The sequence below is a fragment of the Ylistrum balloti genome, unplaced genomic scaffold, assembly GCF_031769215.1.
Source record: "Ylistrum balloti isolate Yb309-2 unplaced genomic scaffold, AGI_CSIRO_Ybal_v1 Utg370320, whole genome shotgun sequence".
NCBI lineage: Eukaryota > Metazoa > Mollusca > Bivalvia > Pectinida > Pectinidae > Ylistrum > Ylistrum balloti.
Window position 1 is genome coordinate 780,578 of NW_026782235.1, and position 20,217 is coordinate 800,794.

At 33.5% G+C, this 20,217-nt stretch overlaps 1 protein-coding gene across 1 annotated transcript; it reads right to left on the reverse strand.

Annotated features, from left to right (window-relative positions):
* Positions 1-3,537: 3,537 nt before the first annotated feature.
* LOC132553343 (uncharacterized) lies at positions 3,538-14,609 on the reverse strand. Its single transcript, XM_060217577.1, has 10 exons — positions 14,370-14,609; positions 14,032-14,251; positions 12,525-12,808; positions 12,149-12,289; positions 10,223-10,429; positions 8,006-8,121; positions 6,630-6,771; positions 5,037-6,058; positions 4,593-4,893; positions 3,538-3,933 (listed from the first exon to the last, which is right to left on the reverse strand). The coding sequence occupies exons 1-10, from the start codon at positions 14,607-14,609 to the stop codon at positions 3,538-3,540; spliced, it is 3,069 nt and encodes a 1,022-aa protein (XP_060073560.1).
* Positions 14,610-20,217: the final 5,608 nt, after the last annotated feature.

Consider the following 20,217-nt stretch of genomic DNA (forward strand, 5'->3'; position numbering starts at 1 on the left):
GGAATCTCGGCAATTCAGATCATTTACTCCATAATTCCAGAAACTAAGCAATAGGCGTACACCGGAAATTGCGACCATTCCTAAACCCATTACATACAAGACGTTATATATAGATACATGAACATGTCTCAAGTTTGTCTGCATTCACCAAACTGATGATTTGAAAAAAGTAATAAAATTTGCTAAATAGAGCTGTCAAATACTGCCTTATACAAATATTCATGTACATCGTAGGGAATAAAAAAGGAAAGTGAGACCGCGATTTTTGTTCGATTCAGGTATTTTTAGATTCAGATACGGGAATCAAAGAATACTTATGTCAAGTAACACACAACGTAACAGCTTTATATACTAATTTTTTGAAACATCTTATCGTATTATACAAACTTTTATATAATGACTTTATTGTTCTATGTAGGATATATTCGCTAAAATATAAAATATAAATAAAATATTTATTTATCGGTTTCGTAAATGTTTATAGGGAGTGCATAAAACGTGTTAATGTCAATGTTAAAAAATGTATGAAATGGGATTCTCTAGGTGTTATGATATATCTGTATATATGATTTCAATATCAATTATTTATTAAGTACTTGTACAATGTTAAATAGAGTTTATCGTAAATAAAACGTCCTAACCTGATGTTGTTATCATTTTTTGTCAGCACGGAGAAAGTGGTAGATATGATTTATGAGATATTGTAATCAATATTTCATTATTTTTGTCCAGTTGTTTTGTTTTAAATTAAATGCGTATACTCTCACATGAAAATCTCGTTAAACTCTCACACAACACTAACATTTGCTAAAGGAGATAAACGTTCTATACGATATCTCCCAATCACTACAAATGGATTCCTTTCGCTGTTATGTAAACTCCAAAACAAAAGACATCTTCGAACTGAACTGGGCAAAGACTGGGCCGGTTTTACATACTAGAAATAAGGTATTCATTTCTTGGATTGTGCGACAAAGTATTAAAAAAGATATGAAGGAAAACCATATCCAAAGCAAGACTTGCCAGTTTAAAGTGAATTTTGCCAAAATTTTCTACAGTAAATGATTGAAAACAAAACGGTAACGTTTTTCTTTTATTTTTTTTTGAACTTAACTACTTTTTTTGCAATTTTTCGCTGTTTCACATCAACGTACAACTGTGAAATGCATCAGTTTATGTGGTCACACTGTGAACAAGCAGGTATTAACGATCGAAGGGAGCTTACTCCAATATGCATGAAGCCAGACATTTATGTTTTGCATGACTACGCTAAAGAATAATGCAAAACGGAAGTTGTTAGATATAAGAACTGTCGGCCTTCTGTAGCCAAGAATGACAATAAAAACACATTCCTCAGACATTTCTTTTCGTCCAGATTTCCAGAAATATTGATAGAACACAAGAAAATATCGACAAGCCTACAGAATCTTTATTCCAACACACATTCAACGCAAAATATGAATAAAAGCAAGGAATTCCTGAAAAAGTGCGAATAGATTAAGACCAGGTGTTCTGAAGGGTTAGCGTCCTCTACTTCATCGATGTGAACCGCCATATAAAACTTGGGCAATCTAAGGAATGTGACTCTCTTACATGAAACACGCCCTTGGATACCATGAATTGGGGATGCAAGGATGCTGCTTTCAAGAATTAGAAAATTCACGGTAGAGAAATTGCAATCGTCACGGTTATCATACAGCTTGGTGGAAAGCTGTCCCTGTTTGTTTCGTTTAACAAACAATTCGATACAGTAGAAACAAATTCAGCTGTGTCATACAACTGTCTCGTCCTTGTAGGATTTTTCAGTGAAGCGAAGGACCTAAAACTAGATGGGAAGGAACACTATCCTCATAATTAAGTGAATTTCGCAATTTTCATATATCAGATAAATTTAGAACAAAGTAAATTTCATGTGTATAACCTGAATTCACTGCAATGACCTCTATTTCCAAAACGTTATAAAGCTAAATGCTGACACAGAGAATAGACGAAGGTTTCAATGACATCAGACACTTACACCTTCAGAACATAATGTATTTTTCCAATGTATTTTGTCTCAGGTTTTCTTGCCTTTTGTTTTCACATCATACCGCCTTCAAATAAATTTGGTATTTTTTTTTATTTTGAAATAAATTTCATGATTTCTCCAAACTGAATGTGAAACAAAATTCGTCACAAATGTCGTTTTAGCAAAATACCAATGCCAAGAGAAAACTTAATCTATCACGTTGAACACTTACAACTCTATTTCAGGACATTATATTTAATGATATCCCAACTACGGGTCCCAAAAACGTAGACCAAGAGACTCTGCCATAAATACAACTAGCAATATTATCAAAAGGAATCGATTTACTAATGTGATGTCGTCTGTCTTCGTAATCCTTTCACCTCAATCTACAGCACAACCTGATAACGCACGTAATATCTACAACTGGTAGTCTAACACAGTTGGGTATCTTTGTTTTTATAAATTCTTACATTCTCAGGAAGGTAACATATATTCTTTACAGATGTCAAACCTCTAAAAAAATCTCACAACTAATTATCAACATATCACACGCTGATCGTATGACTATGTCACTTAAGGAAGACGACTGTAAATAGAGGGTTAACAAATATCCCATTTGACATATCTTCATTCCCAAGTCGATAACTACATTTTGTGTTTACCCATTTTAGATATTGTATTAACATGCTAGAAGCTTAATATATTTCAAACCAGCCTTGGTAGGTCTGGGTTTGGTAATTTTTAATATTGTATAACCTTCCAAAAGCTTAAGATATTTCAAACCAGCCTTGGTAGGTCTGGGGTTGTGCAGTTTAAATATTTAAGTCATGTCGTGGCTTCAATATTTCATTGACTAGGTAGAAACTTCGGATTAAGATTAAAAATTAATTTTCTTTATAAATCCAAGGATTCTGCTGACTTCTACGTGTCTTTAAATCAGAACAAATCATTAACAATATAGAAAGTATATGCGGAAATTTTGATTTCAGAATAACGATGATCGAAGTCCTTGTCAAGTGAGAAGCACATTTCAAGATAATTTTAGAATCAGTTACAATTGAGCCAAATAATGAATGATAATAACCGCATCATACAGCTGTTTCGTCTTTCTAGGACTCGTCTGTGATGCTACATCATACAGCTGTGTCGTCCATCTAGGACTCGTCTGTGATGTTACATCATATAGCTGTTTCGTCTTTCTAGGACTCGTCTGTGATGCTACATCATACAGCTGTTTCATCCTTCTAGGACTCGTCAGTGATGCTATATCATACAGTTGTTTCGTCCTATTAGGACTTGTCCGTGATAATAAGGATGTAATTTAAAAACCCATGATGCAACTGAGAAAAGTGAAAATTGAAAAGAAGAAATATAAAAATCTTTACCGGGAAATGCATTCTCCTAAATAATTTCATACATTTCGTAATTGTCATATTTTAGAGAAGAACGATCATCAGTTAGGAAGTTTGGATTCTTCTATTAAGGATCGTTGTGATAATACTTGCTATTAAACAGAAATTCTGTATTTAGTCTAATCTATCGTAATAGTTTTGGTCTTTTATGATATCGAAGACCTCTCCTGCCTCAGGCCGAGCTGTCCCGACCGCATTCCAGCAACGTTTCATGAGTTTTTGTAAATCTGGGGGAGGCACATGACGTAGGTTGAAACTTGGTCGATGACCAAGTTTGACGTGCTCCAAAACCTGGAGGCCGTCTATACCATCCTGGTGATATACCTTTGCGCCATACCAGATCTCCCACAACAGGATTCCCAAACTGTAGATATCCACTTCCGTACCATACAATTTCATTTCGATCATTTCAGGTGCCATGTAACTGGGCGTCCCCGCCAGCGTTCCGGTGATTAAGTTTGTCTCCTTAGACAAGCCGACATCGGCTATCTTGGCACGGTCGCCATGTAGCTGCAACATTTCAATTATCCATTTAAACAATTGAATTTTAAAACCTTAGTTTTCAAAAGTAAAATTAAAATTCTTTCAATTGGAAAACAATAAGGTCAAATTTTTACATATTAAATCATCATAAAATTTTAAGTTTATTTAAAAAAAAAAAAAAAAAAAACCGGAACAATTTCTTTGAAAAAAAAAAAGACAAAAAAAATGTAAACAAGAGGATGAGACTTTTAAGGATCGATTTCCTATAAGATAAGATTTTCCACGTATAAATCCGGATCAAGATATGTATTATGTAAACGTCAATCTCTAAGTATCACACAATTCTATCATGATTTACATATCGTTGACAATTGTTATCTGTACTACAGTAGAAATAGGTAAATAAGAACATCACTTTTCCTAATGAAGAAAGCTTTGTAGAATATCGTCTTAAATTTTGTTAATTGTTTCTATCGAATATATGAACTCTTCCGTCAAACAACATTAAATAAATAAATGGATAAATAACGATAAGACATAAAACAAAACCAAAACAATAAGCAAATAAAACCAAAAGGCGAATATAACATCAATGAATTAGGTACTCCTACCAATCATTTTAATGTTCAGTGATATGAAATCAAAGCTTCCTATAATTAGGAGAAACACGGTTGACCTTAACCTACCAGAATATTGCTCGGTTTGAGGTCCCGGTGTATAAAATTTCTGTAGTGTATATAGGCCAACCCCTTACACACATCCATTGAAACCCTCTTGAAAAAATCAAAGGACGACCTGCCACTGGCAGACATGATACCAAACCGGCTACATGGCTCTACAGGAGCATGTCTGCCATCAGGTCCAGGGAAGATTTGTGATGACAGAGTGAAGTCACAGAGCTCCATGACGAGTTGGAGATATTTTTGGTCACCAACTTCTTCGTAAGAAACACCATACAGCTTTACAATCCATCCATGAGAAAATTGTCTGAAACAAATTCAATAGAATAAATAAAAAAAGTATTACATGTATACATGATGAACCGAACCAGATTTCTGCTTAAAAGTTTGTATACTACAAAATCTTGATCAGTATCAAAGTTTAATTTTCAGTAAGTTGAGTATACTTACATGAGTGTTGTGACCTCTGTCAGCTGTGAGTAGGAGTCGGAGTATTCTAAAGGACATGTCATACACTTAACGGCCGCTTGTTTCTTCTCGTCTCCAATCAAAACATCGGCTTTGTACACTGTAGCAAAGGATCCTTTGCCAAGGAAATCTCCCTTCGTTATGTTCCTGTTGACAACATTACCCTCATAGAAGTATTCCATTTGTGTGAGCAGCAGTTTACCAGTTATATTCTGACACCGTCTCTCCAGAGGTTGATACTGTCGTCGGATAGCAGACGACCTGCGAGCTTCTCCTTCGATGTTGTCAATCAGTTCCCTGTCGGATTGGATCTGTCTTGGGATGACCACGTCACAAAGTTGCTCTAAACATGTGTAAAAATTTTCCAGGTATGTCGTTACTAGTTTGCTAGATATCGTTTCCAATGTAAATTTAGCCAGCACTTCATCTGCCCATTTATTCATGAATACTCCTTTACTTTTGAGATAGTCTTTGTACATCTGCCTTTCCTTGAAAGCGTCTTTCATGGCGATAACACCCATGGCAGGAGCAGCTATAGACAGGGCAAGCACCATCAACGGAACCCACAATGGAGCCGTAAGCACCAATGCCAGTTTTTCTTTGCCAGCAAAAAGAGGGATTCGGTGAGAAGGTTCATCCACTTCTTCCTCAACATCAACTATATCCACAGAACTTCTCACGCTTTGCACGAGCATATCAATATCCTGGCACTGTTCCTCAATCATACGATACTCCTCTCTAAAACGTTTTGCAAGTTCATCTGTAATTTCAGATAACCTCTCTCTCTCGCACCACAGCTTAATTTCTTTTCCAATCTTAGAAAGAATTTTTTCCTTCGCCTCATGCTCGATGAGGCCGAAGTCTGTCTCTCGGATCGGTACGTCTACTTGAGGGTCCCACATTTTCAGCTTTCTGATGGTCTCCGGATTATGAATATGTGCATACAAATTCTTACTGATAGCCTTGCATTTTTGTTTGGCCTCATCTTTCAGCTTTCTCTTCACCTTTAGATAATAAAAATGTATTGTGTTAACGTAAGTTCCAAACTCTTGACATGGACGAACACAATTATTTCTTAGACTGGATATTAGCTTCGAAATAACGAATATCTTAAAGAAAAATAGGCATTTTTAAAAATAAGTAGTTCCAGAAAATAATTCAATTAAAATGCACTTCTTAATTTTGACCCTGGATGAAGTGAGCATGCACTGGTCTTGTCTGCAAGCTACTGAAATTCAATGCATATTTATCTTAATGTCATATATATTATGTTTTGACATCAGAATAGTAGGAAATGTCTGTGTAAGGTACAGGTGTCATAAAACTGTATGTAAAAAAATGTGAAATAATTTAGATTTATTAAAAGAAAACGAAGTAAGCTGTCATTGCTAGGATTATTCAAAAGGCCCAAAAATGCAAATGCTTCAAGAATACTATTAGATTATATCTGTCTTACAAACAGACAACTGGAGTGATTCAGAAGATATGATGTAATAATATCACAAACAACTATTTAAATAACTAGTCGACTAACATTTTTATCAATATACACTGAAGTAATATGATCTTGCCTACCTCCTCTGTGTCAGATTCAAGTCTACGTAGCCGCTCCTCTAATCTTTCCTTCTTCGCCCTCTTTTCTTCCTGGCTAAGCCGAGTATTATTGATACGTGCTGTCACGTGGAACATGATTTTCTTTAGAAGCTTTTCCTGCCACCTATGTATAGAAGTTTATGAAATATTAACATATGATTTTCTTTAGAAGCTTTTCCTGCCACCTATGTATAGAAGTTTATGAAATATTAACATATGATTTGTTGTGAAAATAAAAAGTGTATATATATCTATAATGTATATTTACTTTTCTAGTAAAATTTGATTTCCAACGTGTCACTGTAACCTACATTTATGATTATGAAACGAATGAATTATGACACAGTTACTTGCAACTTGCCTGTGCTCCATTTTATACAAACTGATTTTCTGACTAATTTTTGTCCAATTATTGGGTGATGATAGTACCACTAAAACTGTTAGTATTGTTCACTGTATTCATTCATTATTGGACTGATGTGTATATTTGTTTATAAAAGCAAGGAGAGGGTTTTCAAAAGCTATGCCTGCTGACCTATTCATTTTTGTCAGTAAAATCATAATTATAAGATATTTTGAAATGAAAAATAAAAGATAAATGTATATCATTAATACTGGGATTGTATGTATGTAATGTGAGGTATGTATGTATGTATGTATGTATGTATGTATGTATGTATGTATGTATGTATGTATGTATGTATGTATGTGTGTGTGTGTGTGTATGTATGTATGTATGTATGTATGTGTGTGTGTGTGTGTGTGTGTGTGTGTGTGTGTGTGTGTGTTTGTATGTATGTATGTATGTATATGTGTGTGTGTGTGTGTGTGTGTATGTTTATGGTGTATTATGTTTATGTCTGATCACCCTGTTGTCTTGGGAGAAGACTTATATAGGCTAATAAACTATTTTGAAATGAAAATATCATTAATAAATAAAGCAATATTCTTCGTTGATACAACGTGACTACAAATATTTACTTGCCACTGGTTTGAAATTGCTGAACTCTACCAACGTATTTCTTAAATATTAAAATTTTGTAAATTTCAATATGAAACGAATAGCTTTAAAGCTTATGAATGATGCCACTGATCCAGTTTACAATAATATCATACTATCCGAAATATAAGGCACCAGAGCTTATAAGAAATTGTCATTTCACATTTACAAGCATTTAATGATCAATTACGAAAATAGATTAAACTATAAGAAGGACATTATTGTTGATATATGACGTAATTGGTTTTCAATATGCCAGAATAACGAAAAGAAGTAAAAAAGGTGTTTTTACGTCTTTGCAATGACGAGAGGTTTTTAATCTAATATCCATTCGATACGCTAGTCTCCATATTCTTACCATGCGTGCTGTTTCACCTTTTCCTGGAAACTGGCAGGTACCATGTTTTCAATGCCTCTGAGAAGATTTTTAAAATCGTCAGTGTAGTCCAGACCATTGGTGTACCGCCTTTCCGCCTGTGATTAAAATTGTAATAAAGCCTGATTTTTCGATAGATTCAAATATAGATCTAGTAATGGTTGTGATACAGATATGGTAATGGTTGTGATATAGATATGTAATGGTTGTGATACAGATATGGTAATGGGTGTGATATAGATATGGTAATGGGTGTGATATCGATATGGTAATGGTTGTGATATAGATACGGTAATGGTTGTGATATAGATATGTAATGGGTGTGATACAGATATAGATAATATAGATATGTAATGGTTGTGATATAGATATGGTAATTGTGATATAGATATGTAATGGTTGTGATATAGATATGGTAATTGTGATATAGATATGGTAATGGTTGTGATATAGATATGGTAATGGTGTGATATAGATATGGTAATAATGGTGATATAGATATGGTAATGGTTGTGATATAGATATGGTAATAATGGTGATATAGATATGGTAATGGTTGTGATATAGATATGGTAATGGGTGTGATATAGATATGGTAATGGTTGTGATATAGATATGGTAATTGTGATATAGATATGGTAATTGTGATATAGATATGGTAATGGTTGTGACATAGATATGGTAATTGTGATATAGATATGGTAATTGTGACATAGATATGGTAATGGTTGTGATATAGATATGGTAATGGTTGTGGTATAGATATGGTAATGGGTGTGATATAGATATGTAATGGGTGTTATATAGATATGTAATGGTTGTGATATAGATATGGTAATGGTTGTGATATAGATATGGTAATTGTGATATCGATACGGTAATGGTTGTGATATAGATATGGTAATGGTTGTGATATAGATATGGTAATTGTGATATAGATATGGTAATGGTTGTGATATAGATATGGTAATGGTTGTGATATAGATATGTAATGTGTGTGATATAGATATGTAATGGTTGTAATAGAGATATGGTAATTGTGATATAGATATGGTAATGGGTGTGATATAGATATGGTAATTGTGACATAGATATGGTAATGGGTGTGATATAGATATGGTAATTGTGACATAGATATGGTAATGGTTGTGATATAGATATGGTAATGGGTGAGATATAGATATGGTAATGGTTGTGATATAGATATGGTAATTGTGATATAGATAAGGTAATGGTTGTGATATAGATATGTAATGGGTGTGATATAGATATGGTAATGGTTGTGATATAGATATGGTAATTGTGATATAGATATGGTAATGGGTGTGATATAGATATGGTAATTGTGACATAGATATGGTAATGTGATATGACATATGGTTGTGATATGGTAATGGTTGTGATATAGATATGGTAATGGGTGTGATATAGATATGGTAATTGTTGTGATATAGATATGTAATGGTTGTGATATAGATATGGTAATGGTTGTGATATAGATATGGTAATTGTGATATAGATATTGTAATGGTTGTGATATAGATATGGTAATGGGTGTGATATAGATATGTAATGGGTGTGATATAGATATGGGTGTGATATAGATATGGTAATGGTTGTGATATAGATATGGTAATTGTTGTGATATAGATATGTAATGGTTGTGATATAGATATGGTAATGGTTGTGATATAGATATGTAATTGTGATATAGATATTGTAATGGTTGTGATATAGATATAGATATGTGATATTAACACATATTGCTTTTCAAAGAATGAAAGTTAAAGGGAAATAAACAAACACTTTTTTTATGAAAAGTTGTTTTGATTTGTGTAAGGATGATATATGTATCACAATGCTTTATTCCAAATGTATTGTGAAACCTGAGGAACAGAATTAAAACGAAAATAATTCATGGAATCAGTTTATTTTAGTAAATAAGGAATGGAACTCGAAAGGAGTTTGCTGAAAGTTTTACTGTGTTATTGGCGAATAATATTTGGGAGAAAATGAAATAATAATTTTGATGAAAAAAACTGATTTATAAAACACGAAAGCTTTGCAAACACTAACCAACTATGTTTTTCGTTATTACTAATGATATGCCTTCCTTATAGTAAATAGTTATACTGTCCTAATACGTACGTTTCCAATGCTACATAACTTTGTTCTCAGCTTTAGTTATTGTATCCTTACCTCTAATGTGCTAAGTCTAAACATCTGAGACTCCGTAAAGCCTGGCCAACACCGGAGTTTTTCTTTGGTGTTGTTCCATACCCTTTCCCGCTCATGTTCTGGCACTTGGTCCCACTTGTTACAGACGAACAAGGTGCAATTCTGATCAAATGTCTGCTTTCGTCCTTTCTCTCTCCATTGTTTCTGTGTTTCAATAATCCTTAGTAACTGTGAATAAAAGCATACAGAATGAATCAGTGAAAATTATGTTTCATATTGGTTCCATACATGTTAAGAATTTTAACCACCACCCCCCTTTTTTTATGTAATTAGAGTTATACAAAAGACACAAAGAAATCTATATTGCATATCGTCCAATCAACAAATATGGTCATACACATGCTAGATGAAGTGTCTATGGTAACTATAGAATGCGATACGAAAGTGTAAGCCTCCTTGTGATGAAGACAAATCGATGCCAGCTTTAAAGTGCTATCACACTGAAATGAACAGCCGAAAGCACCAAACAGTATACCCGCCTGGTTAAATTACACTAACAACTGGCAAACAAATGGCATATAAACTACATGTAGAATGATGAACAAAATCGGAACTAAAGTCGTCAACCTTACAACTCATTGGTGCATCCTGTGAGGAAGTTAGAAATATTAGAAACGGCCTTCAGTCATGATCAAGGATATCGGTATTTTGACTACTGATACATTAAAAGAATCAAAATCCATTATCTTCAGTCAGCTTCAACTTTTTCTTTGACCTTATCATTACTGTGTTTGTTTGTTTTAAAAATTTCTCACAGAGTTGTCATTTCCAAAAAGGTTATCCAAATTGTCCAATAAATTTTCCTTTTCTTGGGAAGGAGAATTAGTTTAAATTATTGCTGAACATAAAACAGTTCAGTCTTAGTTTTGAAATGTCTTTGTATACAACAACACAAGTGATTCGTTACATTTATCTTCACCGACCCAATCATTACTTTTACCTAGATATATTAAAAGTTGAATTAATAAAATCTTTCCTCTTGATTTGAACATTTCTCAATATTCGTAATTTATAGTGACGTAACTCTTGTATTCATTTATAACCATTTCAAACTTCTTTACACAAACTTACTCTATCCTGTTGTACACCTCCACCATTTCAAACTTCCTCACACAAACTTACCCTATCCTGTTGTACACCTCCACCATTTCAAACTTCCTCACACAAACTTACCCTATCCTGTTGTACACCTCCACCATTTCAAACTTCCTCACACAAACTTACCCTATCCTGTTGTACACCTCCACCATTTCAAACTTCCTCACACAAACTTACCCTATCCTGTTGTACACCTCCACCATTTCAAACTTCCTCACACAAACTTACCCTATCCTGTTGTACACCTCCAGCATTTCAAACTTCCTCACACGAACTTACTCTATCCTGTTGTACACCTCCAGCATTTCAAACTTCCTCACACGAACTTACTCTATCCTGTTGCACACCTCCAGCATTTCAAACTTCCTCACACAAACTTACCCTATCCTGTTGTACACCTCCACCACTTCAAACTTCCTCACACAAACTTACCCTATCCTGTTGTACACCTCCACCATTTCAAACTTCCTCACACAAACTTACCCTATCCTGTTGTACACCTCCAGCATTTCAAACTTCCTCACACAAACTTACCCTATCCTGTTGTACACCTCCAGCATTTCAAACTTCCTCACACAAACTTACCCTATCCTGTTGTACACCTCCACCATTTCAAACTTCCTCACACAAACTTACCCTATCCTGTTGTACACCTCCAGCATTTCAAACTTCCTCACACGAACTTACTCTATCCTGTTGCACACCTCCAGCATTTCAAACTTCCTCACACAAACTTACTCTATCCTGTTGTACACCTCCACCATTTCAAACTTCCTCACACGAACTTACTCTATCCTGTTGCACACCTCCAGCATTTTCCGAGTTGATGACATAGATGAAAGCTACAGCCTTCGGCAGATATTGCATCAGCCGACTGGTCATCTCACTGTTTTCTCCTACACCTGGTGTGTCCACTATTATTACTTGGCTCTGTTGAAAGATAAACGAACAGTTTATGAACAAGATAAATTGTGTGATCATGCTTTATAACGAGTAGTAATTTTGGATAGAGGGACCCTTGTCAGCAGCAGCAGCAGCAGCAACAACAGCAACAGCAGCAGCAGCAGCAGCAGCAGCAACAACAGCAGCAGCAGCAGCAGCAACAACAAAAACAACAACACATGTATTAATATTGATGCTGTATGCACAATTTTATAAAACTTACCCCTAGAAATGGAATCGGCCAGAATATATCGACATATCTGTACCGGTTGTCCTCGCAGCTGACAAACTGCTGAAGTTCCTTATTCAGTTCATCATCAGATACGCCATCATGAAATGACTTCTCGTAGACAACGGTATCCCCTGATATGTTGTACACTTTAATCTTCTTCTTTTCGTCGTTATGGAGACGACACACAGTCGAGGTGTTAGAACGAAGTGAGGACGGTAGAATTTTGTTCCCAAGTATCAAATTCAGCAGACTACTTTTACCTGCACTTGTTTCTCCTAAAAAGACAACACTTAACGTTAATGCATATATGTAATAAACCATACCAACTGATGTTTTTGAAATTCAACATATTTCAATGTATGCAAATATGTATGCTTCAAAACAAATTTTTAAAATCACTTATATTAAAAAAGTGAAATCTTAAAGAGCCAGACCCACTCCGTTATAGATATTTTTCATATTTCATTGATTGGAAATGTTGTTGTATACTAATAGATAATATATAAGTAAAGACTTGTATAAAGTTTCGAACTTGAAATTGAAATGGTACTGAAGACATCGCTTGTAAAGAGATTTTACCGATAAATGCAACCAATACTCTATATATCATGTATGGAAATCATCAAACGTATGCATTGATCACATCTTTCAATGCTTAGATATGACACAAAAAACGTGCATTTTACGAGAAAAACTACGATTTATTGCAAAGAGGCCCTCAAATGGATGCTACGATACGGTAACGAGTATATAGAACATCGCGAAATGGATCTATCTAAAGCGAATATTCGATGATAAGAGTGTTTATGAATATGATTTTAGACTGATACTACACGAGAGAGCCAAATAGAGAGCGATACAGAGTACGAACCAGCCATCTTCCTTCTTTTCGCCTCAGGGTCCGTCAAAACACGTTTTCTTCCCCGCTTCCCTCGCACGCTTTATGCCATGTTGGAAAACGGCAGATTTATTTACAGTTCTTTGCGCATGCGTCAGAGGTCAGGACTTCCCGCATAACTATGACTTAGCACTGAGTCGTTTCGAATTCTTTTTAAAAATTATTTATTACTTTAGATTGGTAGCGATTTACTTTAAACTTGCAGTATTACAGGGTAATTCAGAAGTCAGAACTTTTGCTACCCGAGAGAAATAGAAAATCATGAATTTGTTTTTGATATAAGATTATATCGGTCGAGGAGTGGGTCTGGCTCTTTAACTTAGGTATCATTTCGAACCAATCGTGAAACGTCATTAAGTAATCAAAACAACAAAATTACACAGGACCTAGCTTAACCTCCGTCCCCTTCCATGACGAAATAATTGTGACGATTCATAGGTTGCTGGAACATGTCATTTTTCTTATTTTTGTTACCGATATCGTAAGTTAAATTATTAGATAATTGTTGTCATATAAAAGGAGTTTAAATTGATAACTGGCATGTTTGAAATGATTTTAATACTTTTTTTCGAAATGTTTGCATTTCTCCCTCGATATTACCTGTCACTACGATCGGACATTCATCACACATGAGTTCGTCAGAGTTCTCCTCTACCATACTTTCTACATTCTGAAATTCGATTTCTAGTTCGTGCTTGAGCGCAGCATCGGATGTATATTGCGTCATCTTGAAAAAGCTCCCGATGTTGTCATACACATCCTTCAGTTTCACTTTGACCTTACGGTCACGTGATATAATCTGGTCCATCAGGTCAGCTGACTGTATCAAGCAAAATATGAAATTAAAATACAAATTTTGAGCGACTGAAGGTATAATAAGAAATGGCGGAAAACTTGAATTTTTGTACCGACTATACTAGGAAATTGATCATACTCACTGATGTAAATGAGGTTTCGCTGTCATCGACACCACTGTCAGAGGAAGGCCCTCCATCTGAAGCATTCTGACACCGTTTGCTCAGCTGTAAGTTCTTGATGATAAGATCCTGTAGTTCTTCTAATTCTTCAAGTGCTTTAATGTCTATGTTATTTTTTTCCAGTATTTCATAACATTCTATAAATTCGAGGTTTTTAATTTCGTCAATGCTATACTCACAGGAAAATGCGGCCTGTGCCATCTTTATAAGTGATTGCTTACAGTACTGCTCCAATTAAACCAGCTTTTTGTCTTTGCCTCTGCAAAGACATAAAATGTTTAACCAGTTTCTGAAAAAGGAAAAAAAAATTAAGAAAATTAAAAGACAATATGTCGTTGGTACATTTATTTTGAGAGCAAAAGCAACGTCAATAACAACGCGAAACGTAATCATGGTTTCTCTTAAATTACAAAGACGGCCTTGAGTAAATAGAGAGAAAAGACTGAATAAATAAATGACGTAAAATATTGATTCCTGACTCAAGGTTGATGTCAGATGTTAATTATTAATGTTACGTAAGTAAAACTCATAGTAATATTACTTACAAACCAATGTATCTATGGCAATCAAGGATGTAACACTAGAAACGACCTCAAAATAATGCTTATGTTATATGACGTATGACAAGATGTGACATAGCATTTCATTTTGGCTTCATAGTATTTTTATATGAAGGAAAAACATTAGTTTATTGTAGATATCAGAAATTATTTCAGAGGAATAATTTTCATTGTGAAATATTATTGATAAATGTTAAAGTTTTCCTTTTACTTTTTGAAGAGTCCCTGGGCAAAAATCTATCTTTTGTTCATATTGTGATCTGTTTTTATCGAATTTGAGAATATTGATTATGATTATGTTGACATGTTAATATTTTCTTGTTGTTGTTTTTATTAAGATCAGGCTTATTGTAGTACGGTATTGATACATCGGAATATAAAGCTAAATATTAATTTTAGTCTGACGTTTATCTTTTCGTCTAGGTTATACCTGGGGATAAAGATAAATAATACGGTATTTTGATAATAAAATTACATTAAGGAAACATTATGAGCTAAAAATATTCAGGTAAATAAGAATTACGAAAACATGAAAGAAAAAACCGACATGTCAACAGAATTTTGATATAATCAAAATACGATGAAATAAGAGGCCAATATATACAAAAGAAAGATTTACACGGAGGCCTGTTCAAAAGTACGAGGAGAATGTGACCAAGTATTCCTCACATAGGCTTTGTGTATATCGGTTCATACAATGAACACAGGAATGTATGATGTGTTAGAAACATTAGGGTTATAAGCAATTAAAAATCACTAAAACACCTGATAAATACGGTACCGAAATTTCTAATATCGAAATACAGGATTTTACGTTATGTAGCTTCTGTATAAGGACCTAAATGAGCCTTCATTTTTTGAAGTATTTTTAAATTTCGAGCTTCGGCGTTTTTCCTGAAATCTCATATGGAAGAGAGATACCTTTTGTCACACAAGTCTGAAAATTTGCATATTGATAATTTTGAAGAAAACAAAATATTGCGGATAAAATGAAATGGAGGAAGCCTATTTGTTGCGTTATTTTCAATTCATGATGTAACACCATTGTCTATAATTTCCATGACAACAAAAGCGGACTGGCACAGTGTACTTTGCACTGGTGACATATGTAAATAACAGGCCGAGTATTCGAATAATTACGAACACAATACTACTGCCATTAATTATAGCTAATATATTATATCAATACCTATATTATAAATCACGTATTGAGCTTATATAATATTTTAGTACTGTAGATTATATAGACCACATTGAACTTAGAATAGCAGCCAGTATACGATGTTATTTTAAATAACACATGTTAAATATAAAAATCCAGTTTGTATAGAGTCTGAAATATGTGGTCTATAGTTAAATTTGTTTACACTATTTAATAAACGTGACATTGTGTGTAGCTCGAGAAAGACTCCACCTTATCAGCTTAACATTACTTTCATTTGGATCCGAAGCAGATTTTCGTATTAAATACTTTTAAAAAAAGTAATTTAAATCTTGACCCTAAAGTTATTAAATTTGTTTATCCCCTTTATTTTATTTATTTACTTTATTTATTTACTTGTATCTACTTTGAGAGAAATTTTCATCAAGCTTGCGATACATACGATTACAAATCTTCTTGTTTAATTTGTGTGTGCAGTTTGTGTGAGTAGATTTGGATTGTCGGACTTCCTGACTACAGAAATATATATGTATTATTATGTGTTGGTCATGAGGAAGAAATAAAGTATCTTGATAAGATGATGTATATTCACCGGAAGTTTGCCGGTGATAGTATACTACGTTTCATATGATATTACTGGTAGTTTATCGTAGAACATCATAGTGACTGTATAGGGTGATAGATGACAGCTGATTGTCTATCATTATACTACTTTCAAGCCGGTCGTGGCGTCTACTAGAAAATCCGCTTTCATTTTCAAAATACGCTGTAGCTTGTCCCTCTTCCCACCCCTTCGCTATACACATGTTTAGAATTATTTCCGGCCTATTTCAGTGTAGCAGTACGCTGTATACATCAATATATATATATACAACCACCATGCAAATAAGATCATTGTATATCGCCATTGTATACTGGTCTGGTCAATAACAATGAGAAGAGATGAACTTTGTACTTTCGTTTTCCTATATAAGAATATTAAACGGAAGTTAAACGTAGTGATGACAGTGCCGTCACTTATCAGTTTTTGTGAAATCACTTCACTCGATCTACTTTAGCCTTGTTTTAACAAACATTTCAGATCTATATAGAACAAACCTTTATCTTCCGTTTCGTACCGAAGAAGATAATTTAGGTTATAAAACGAAGTAAGTAAACAAAACATACTTACACATCTTACCCCTATACCAGGTGTAGACATCGAAAACGAGGTTACCCTCTCTGACGTACAAAGTTTCAGGGATCGTCTCAAACACCTTTTAAGTGTTCAGATTTTGTATCCGGGATATGTAACTAAAAGTGACAACTGCTCCTCAGTCATCATGGTCTACCAGCAAGAGAAAAATAGAGAAATGCAAATATTAAATCTCGGACGCTAGATTCTAGAAAATCTATAGTAACGAATTAAAGAAATATGCATATATTGTTATAATTAGAGTTCCCAAGATCTTTCTTAATTTTTAAAACTGACATGTGTTTAATGACTTGTATCAAGTGAAGTTCTGTAGAAATGGCTTATACTTGTGTTCATTAATTCTAAGTTCTGTGTCATAGAAATGGCTTAACTTGTGTTAATTAATTCTAAGTTTTGTAGAGTAGAAATGGCTTAACTTGTGTTAATTAATTCTAAGTTTTGTAGAGTAGAAATGGCTTATACTTGTGTTAATTAATTCTAAGTTCTGTATCGTAGAAATGGCTTATACTTGTGTTGATTAATTCTAAGTTCTGTAGAGTAGAAATGGCTTATACTTGTGTTCATTAATTCTAAGTTCTGTGTCATAGAAATGGCTTAACTTGTGTTAATTAATTCTAAGTTTTGTAGAGTAGAAATGGCTTATACTTGTGTTAATTAATTCTAAGTTCTGTATCGTAGAAATGACTTATACTTGTGTTAATTAATTCTAGGTTCTGTAGAGTAGAAATGACTTATACTTGTGTTAATTAATTCTAAGTTCTGTATGTGTAGAAATGACTTTACTTGTGTTAATTAATTCTAAGTTCTGTATCGTAGAAATGGCTTATACTTGTGTTGATTAATTCTAAGTTCTGTAGAGTAGAAATGGCTTATACTTGTGTTAATTAATTCTAAGTTCTGTATCGTAGAAATGACTTATACTTGTGTTAATTAATTCTAGGTTCTGTATCGTAGAAATGACTTATACTTGTGTTAATTAATTCTAAGTTCTGTATCGTAGAAATGGCTTATTCTTGTGTTAATTAATTCTAGATTCTGTATCGTAGAAATGGCTTATACTTGTGTTAATTAATTCTAGGTTCTGTAGAGTAGAAATGGCTTATACTTGTGTTAATTAATTCTAAGTTCTGTATCGTAGAAATGACTTATACTTGTGTTAATTAATTCTAAGTTCTGTATCGTAGAAATGGCTTAACTTGTGTTAATTAATTCTAAGTTTTGTATCGTAGAAATGACTTATACTTGTGTTAATTAATTCTAAGTTCTGTATCGTAGAAATGGCTTATACTTGTGTTAATTAATTCTAAGTTTTGTAGAGTAGAAATGGCTTATACTTGTGTTGATTAATTCTAAGTTCTGTAGAGTAGAAATGGCTTATACTTGTGTTAATTAATTCTAAGTTCTGTAGAGTAGAAATGGCTTAACTTGTGTTAATTAATTCTAAGTTTTGAAAATAGAAATGGCTTATTCTTATTGACATTGTTCACTTTGCTTTCCTTAATATTGTACTTTAATATATGAGCTTTTTAAATTTGATTTCCACGCGATTTGGCCTTATTTCGCTTTGTTATATATCAGTGTGCTTTGCGATACAATGTTTTTATTAGATTAATAATTGTGAATATTTGTTTTCATAGTGAATTGCAAAATTTGCCATCTGACTCGATGAAATGAAATTAATGATTTAATTCAGATTGGTCAGTAACAATGCATTACTATTAAGACAGTCTTTCCAACCATATTTAGAGGCGGCTTGGATACTGTCACTGCAAATATTCTGATCTGGTTAGGAAAAACGTATATAAGGTATAACATTTTGATTTGTCATTGTATTCTATTGCACTGATGGTTCATACTTTCACAATCTTATCAAGAGCTTCTAACAAAAAAAGGACAGATGTCTGAATCAAGTCAGTAGCACGGCCCAGAAAATATTCATATACCTGATATCATTTTAGAAACATCCACGATTGAAAATTATGAAAGAACCTGTTTCACGGAATATGTAACACATCCCAATTCAATTTTTATTGTGTGTTATTCGTAGTACCCCAGTAAACTCCTAAGAATATATTTTTAAAAAATCCAACGGTCAACAATGACCTATTTTATGATTCTTGTCATGAGTGTTACCCCATACTTTGTTCAAAGACTTATAGTAAATTATTGAATTGGGTCCATCGTCTTCATTAAAATGTGCTGCATGTGTTGAACCGAAGTATACGGGGACGTCATAGGTATTCTTGCTGAGCTTGGATATGATGCTGGAATGCCGTCGTTTTTACCAGCTGGAAAATTACAATTTCATACCTGGAATTTTACATGAGATTTACTGTGTTTCTCGCAAGCTTCATATAATTGAGATATGAAACTAAATATGAAGAGATTTTTTGGATGAAAATACCGAATAATAAATTTGACTTCATTCAGCACTGAAACACATATAAATCAAATAAATCATTATATTAGATGATTTAGCACTACATCTTGAAAAGAAAAGTAAAAAAATATATCTTAGATAACATACAATATTTAACTTAATTACCACTCATTACATAAATAAAACTAGAGTATTGGAAATAGAAAGAAAAAGTATCTGAAATGAAATTAGAGCATTTATAGAGTAACTAAAAAGAAATATACATAAAAACTAGAAAACAGAAATATGTTATACTGCATATCTTATTATCATATACACATTTTCAATAATATTTGATATACTGTCATCATGAGTAAACTTAATCATTTACATGTTGTCGTCATGCACGTAGCTCTAACCACCCACTGTTCTCAACTTGAGGATTAATATGAGAATTAGCCATGATAAGGAAGAAAAATCATGGGTTTGTTTTTAAACTCAGATGCTATCGAAAAAGATTGTAAAATCTGAAT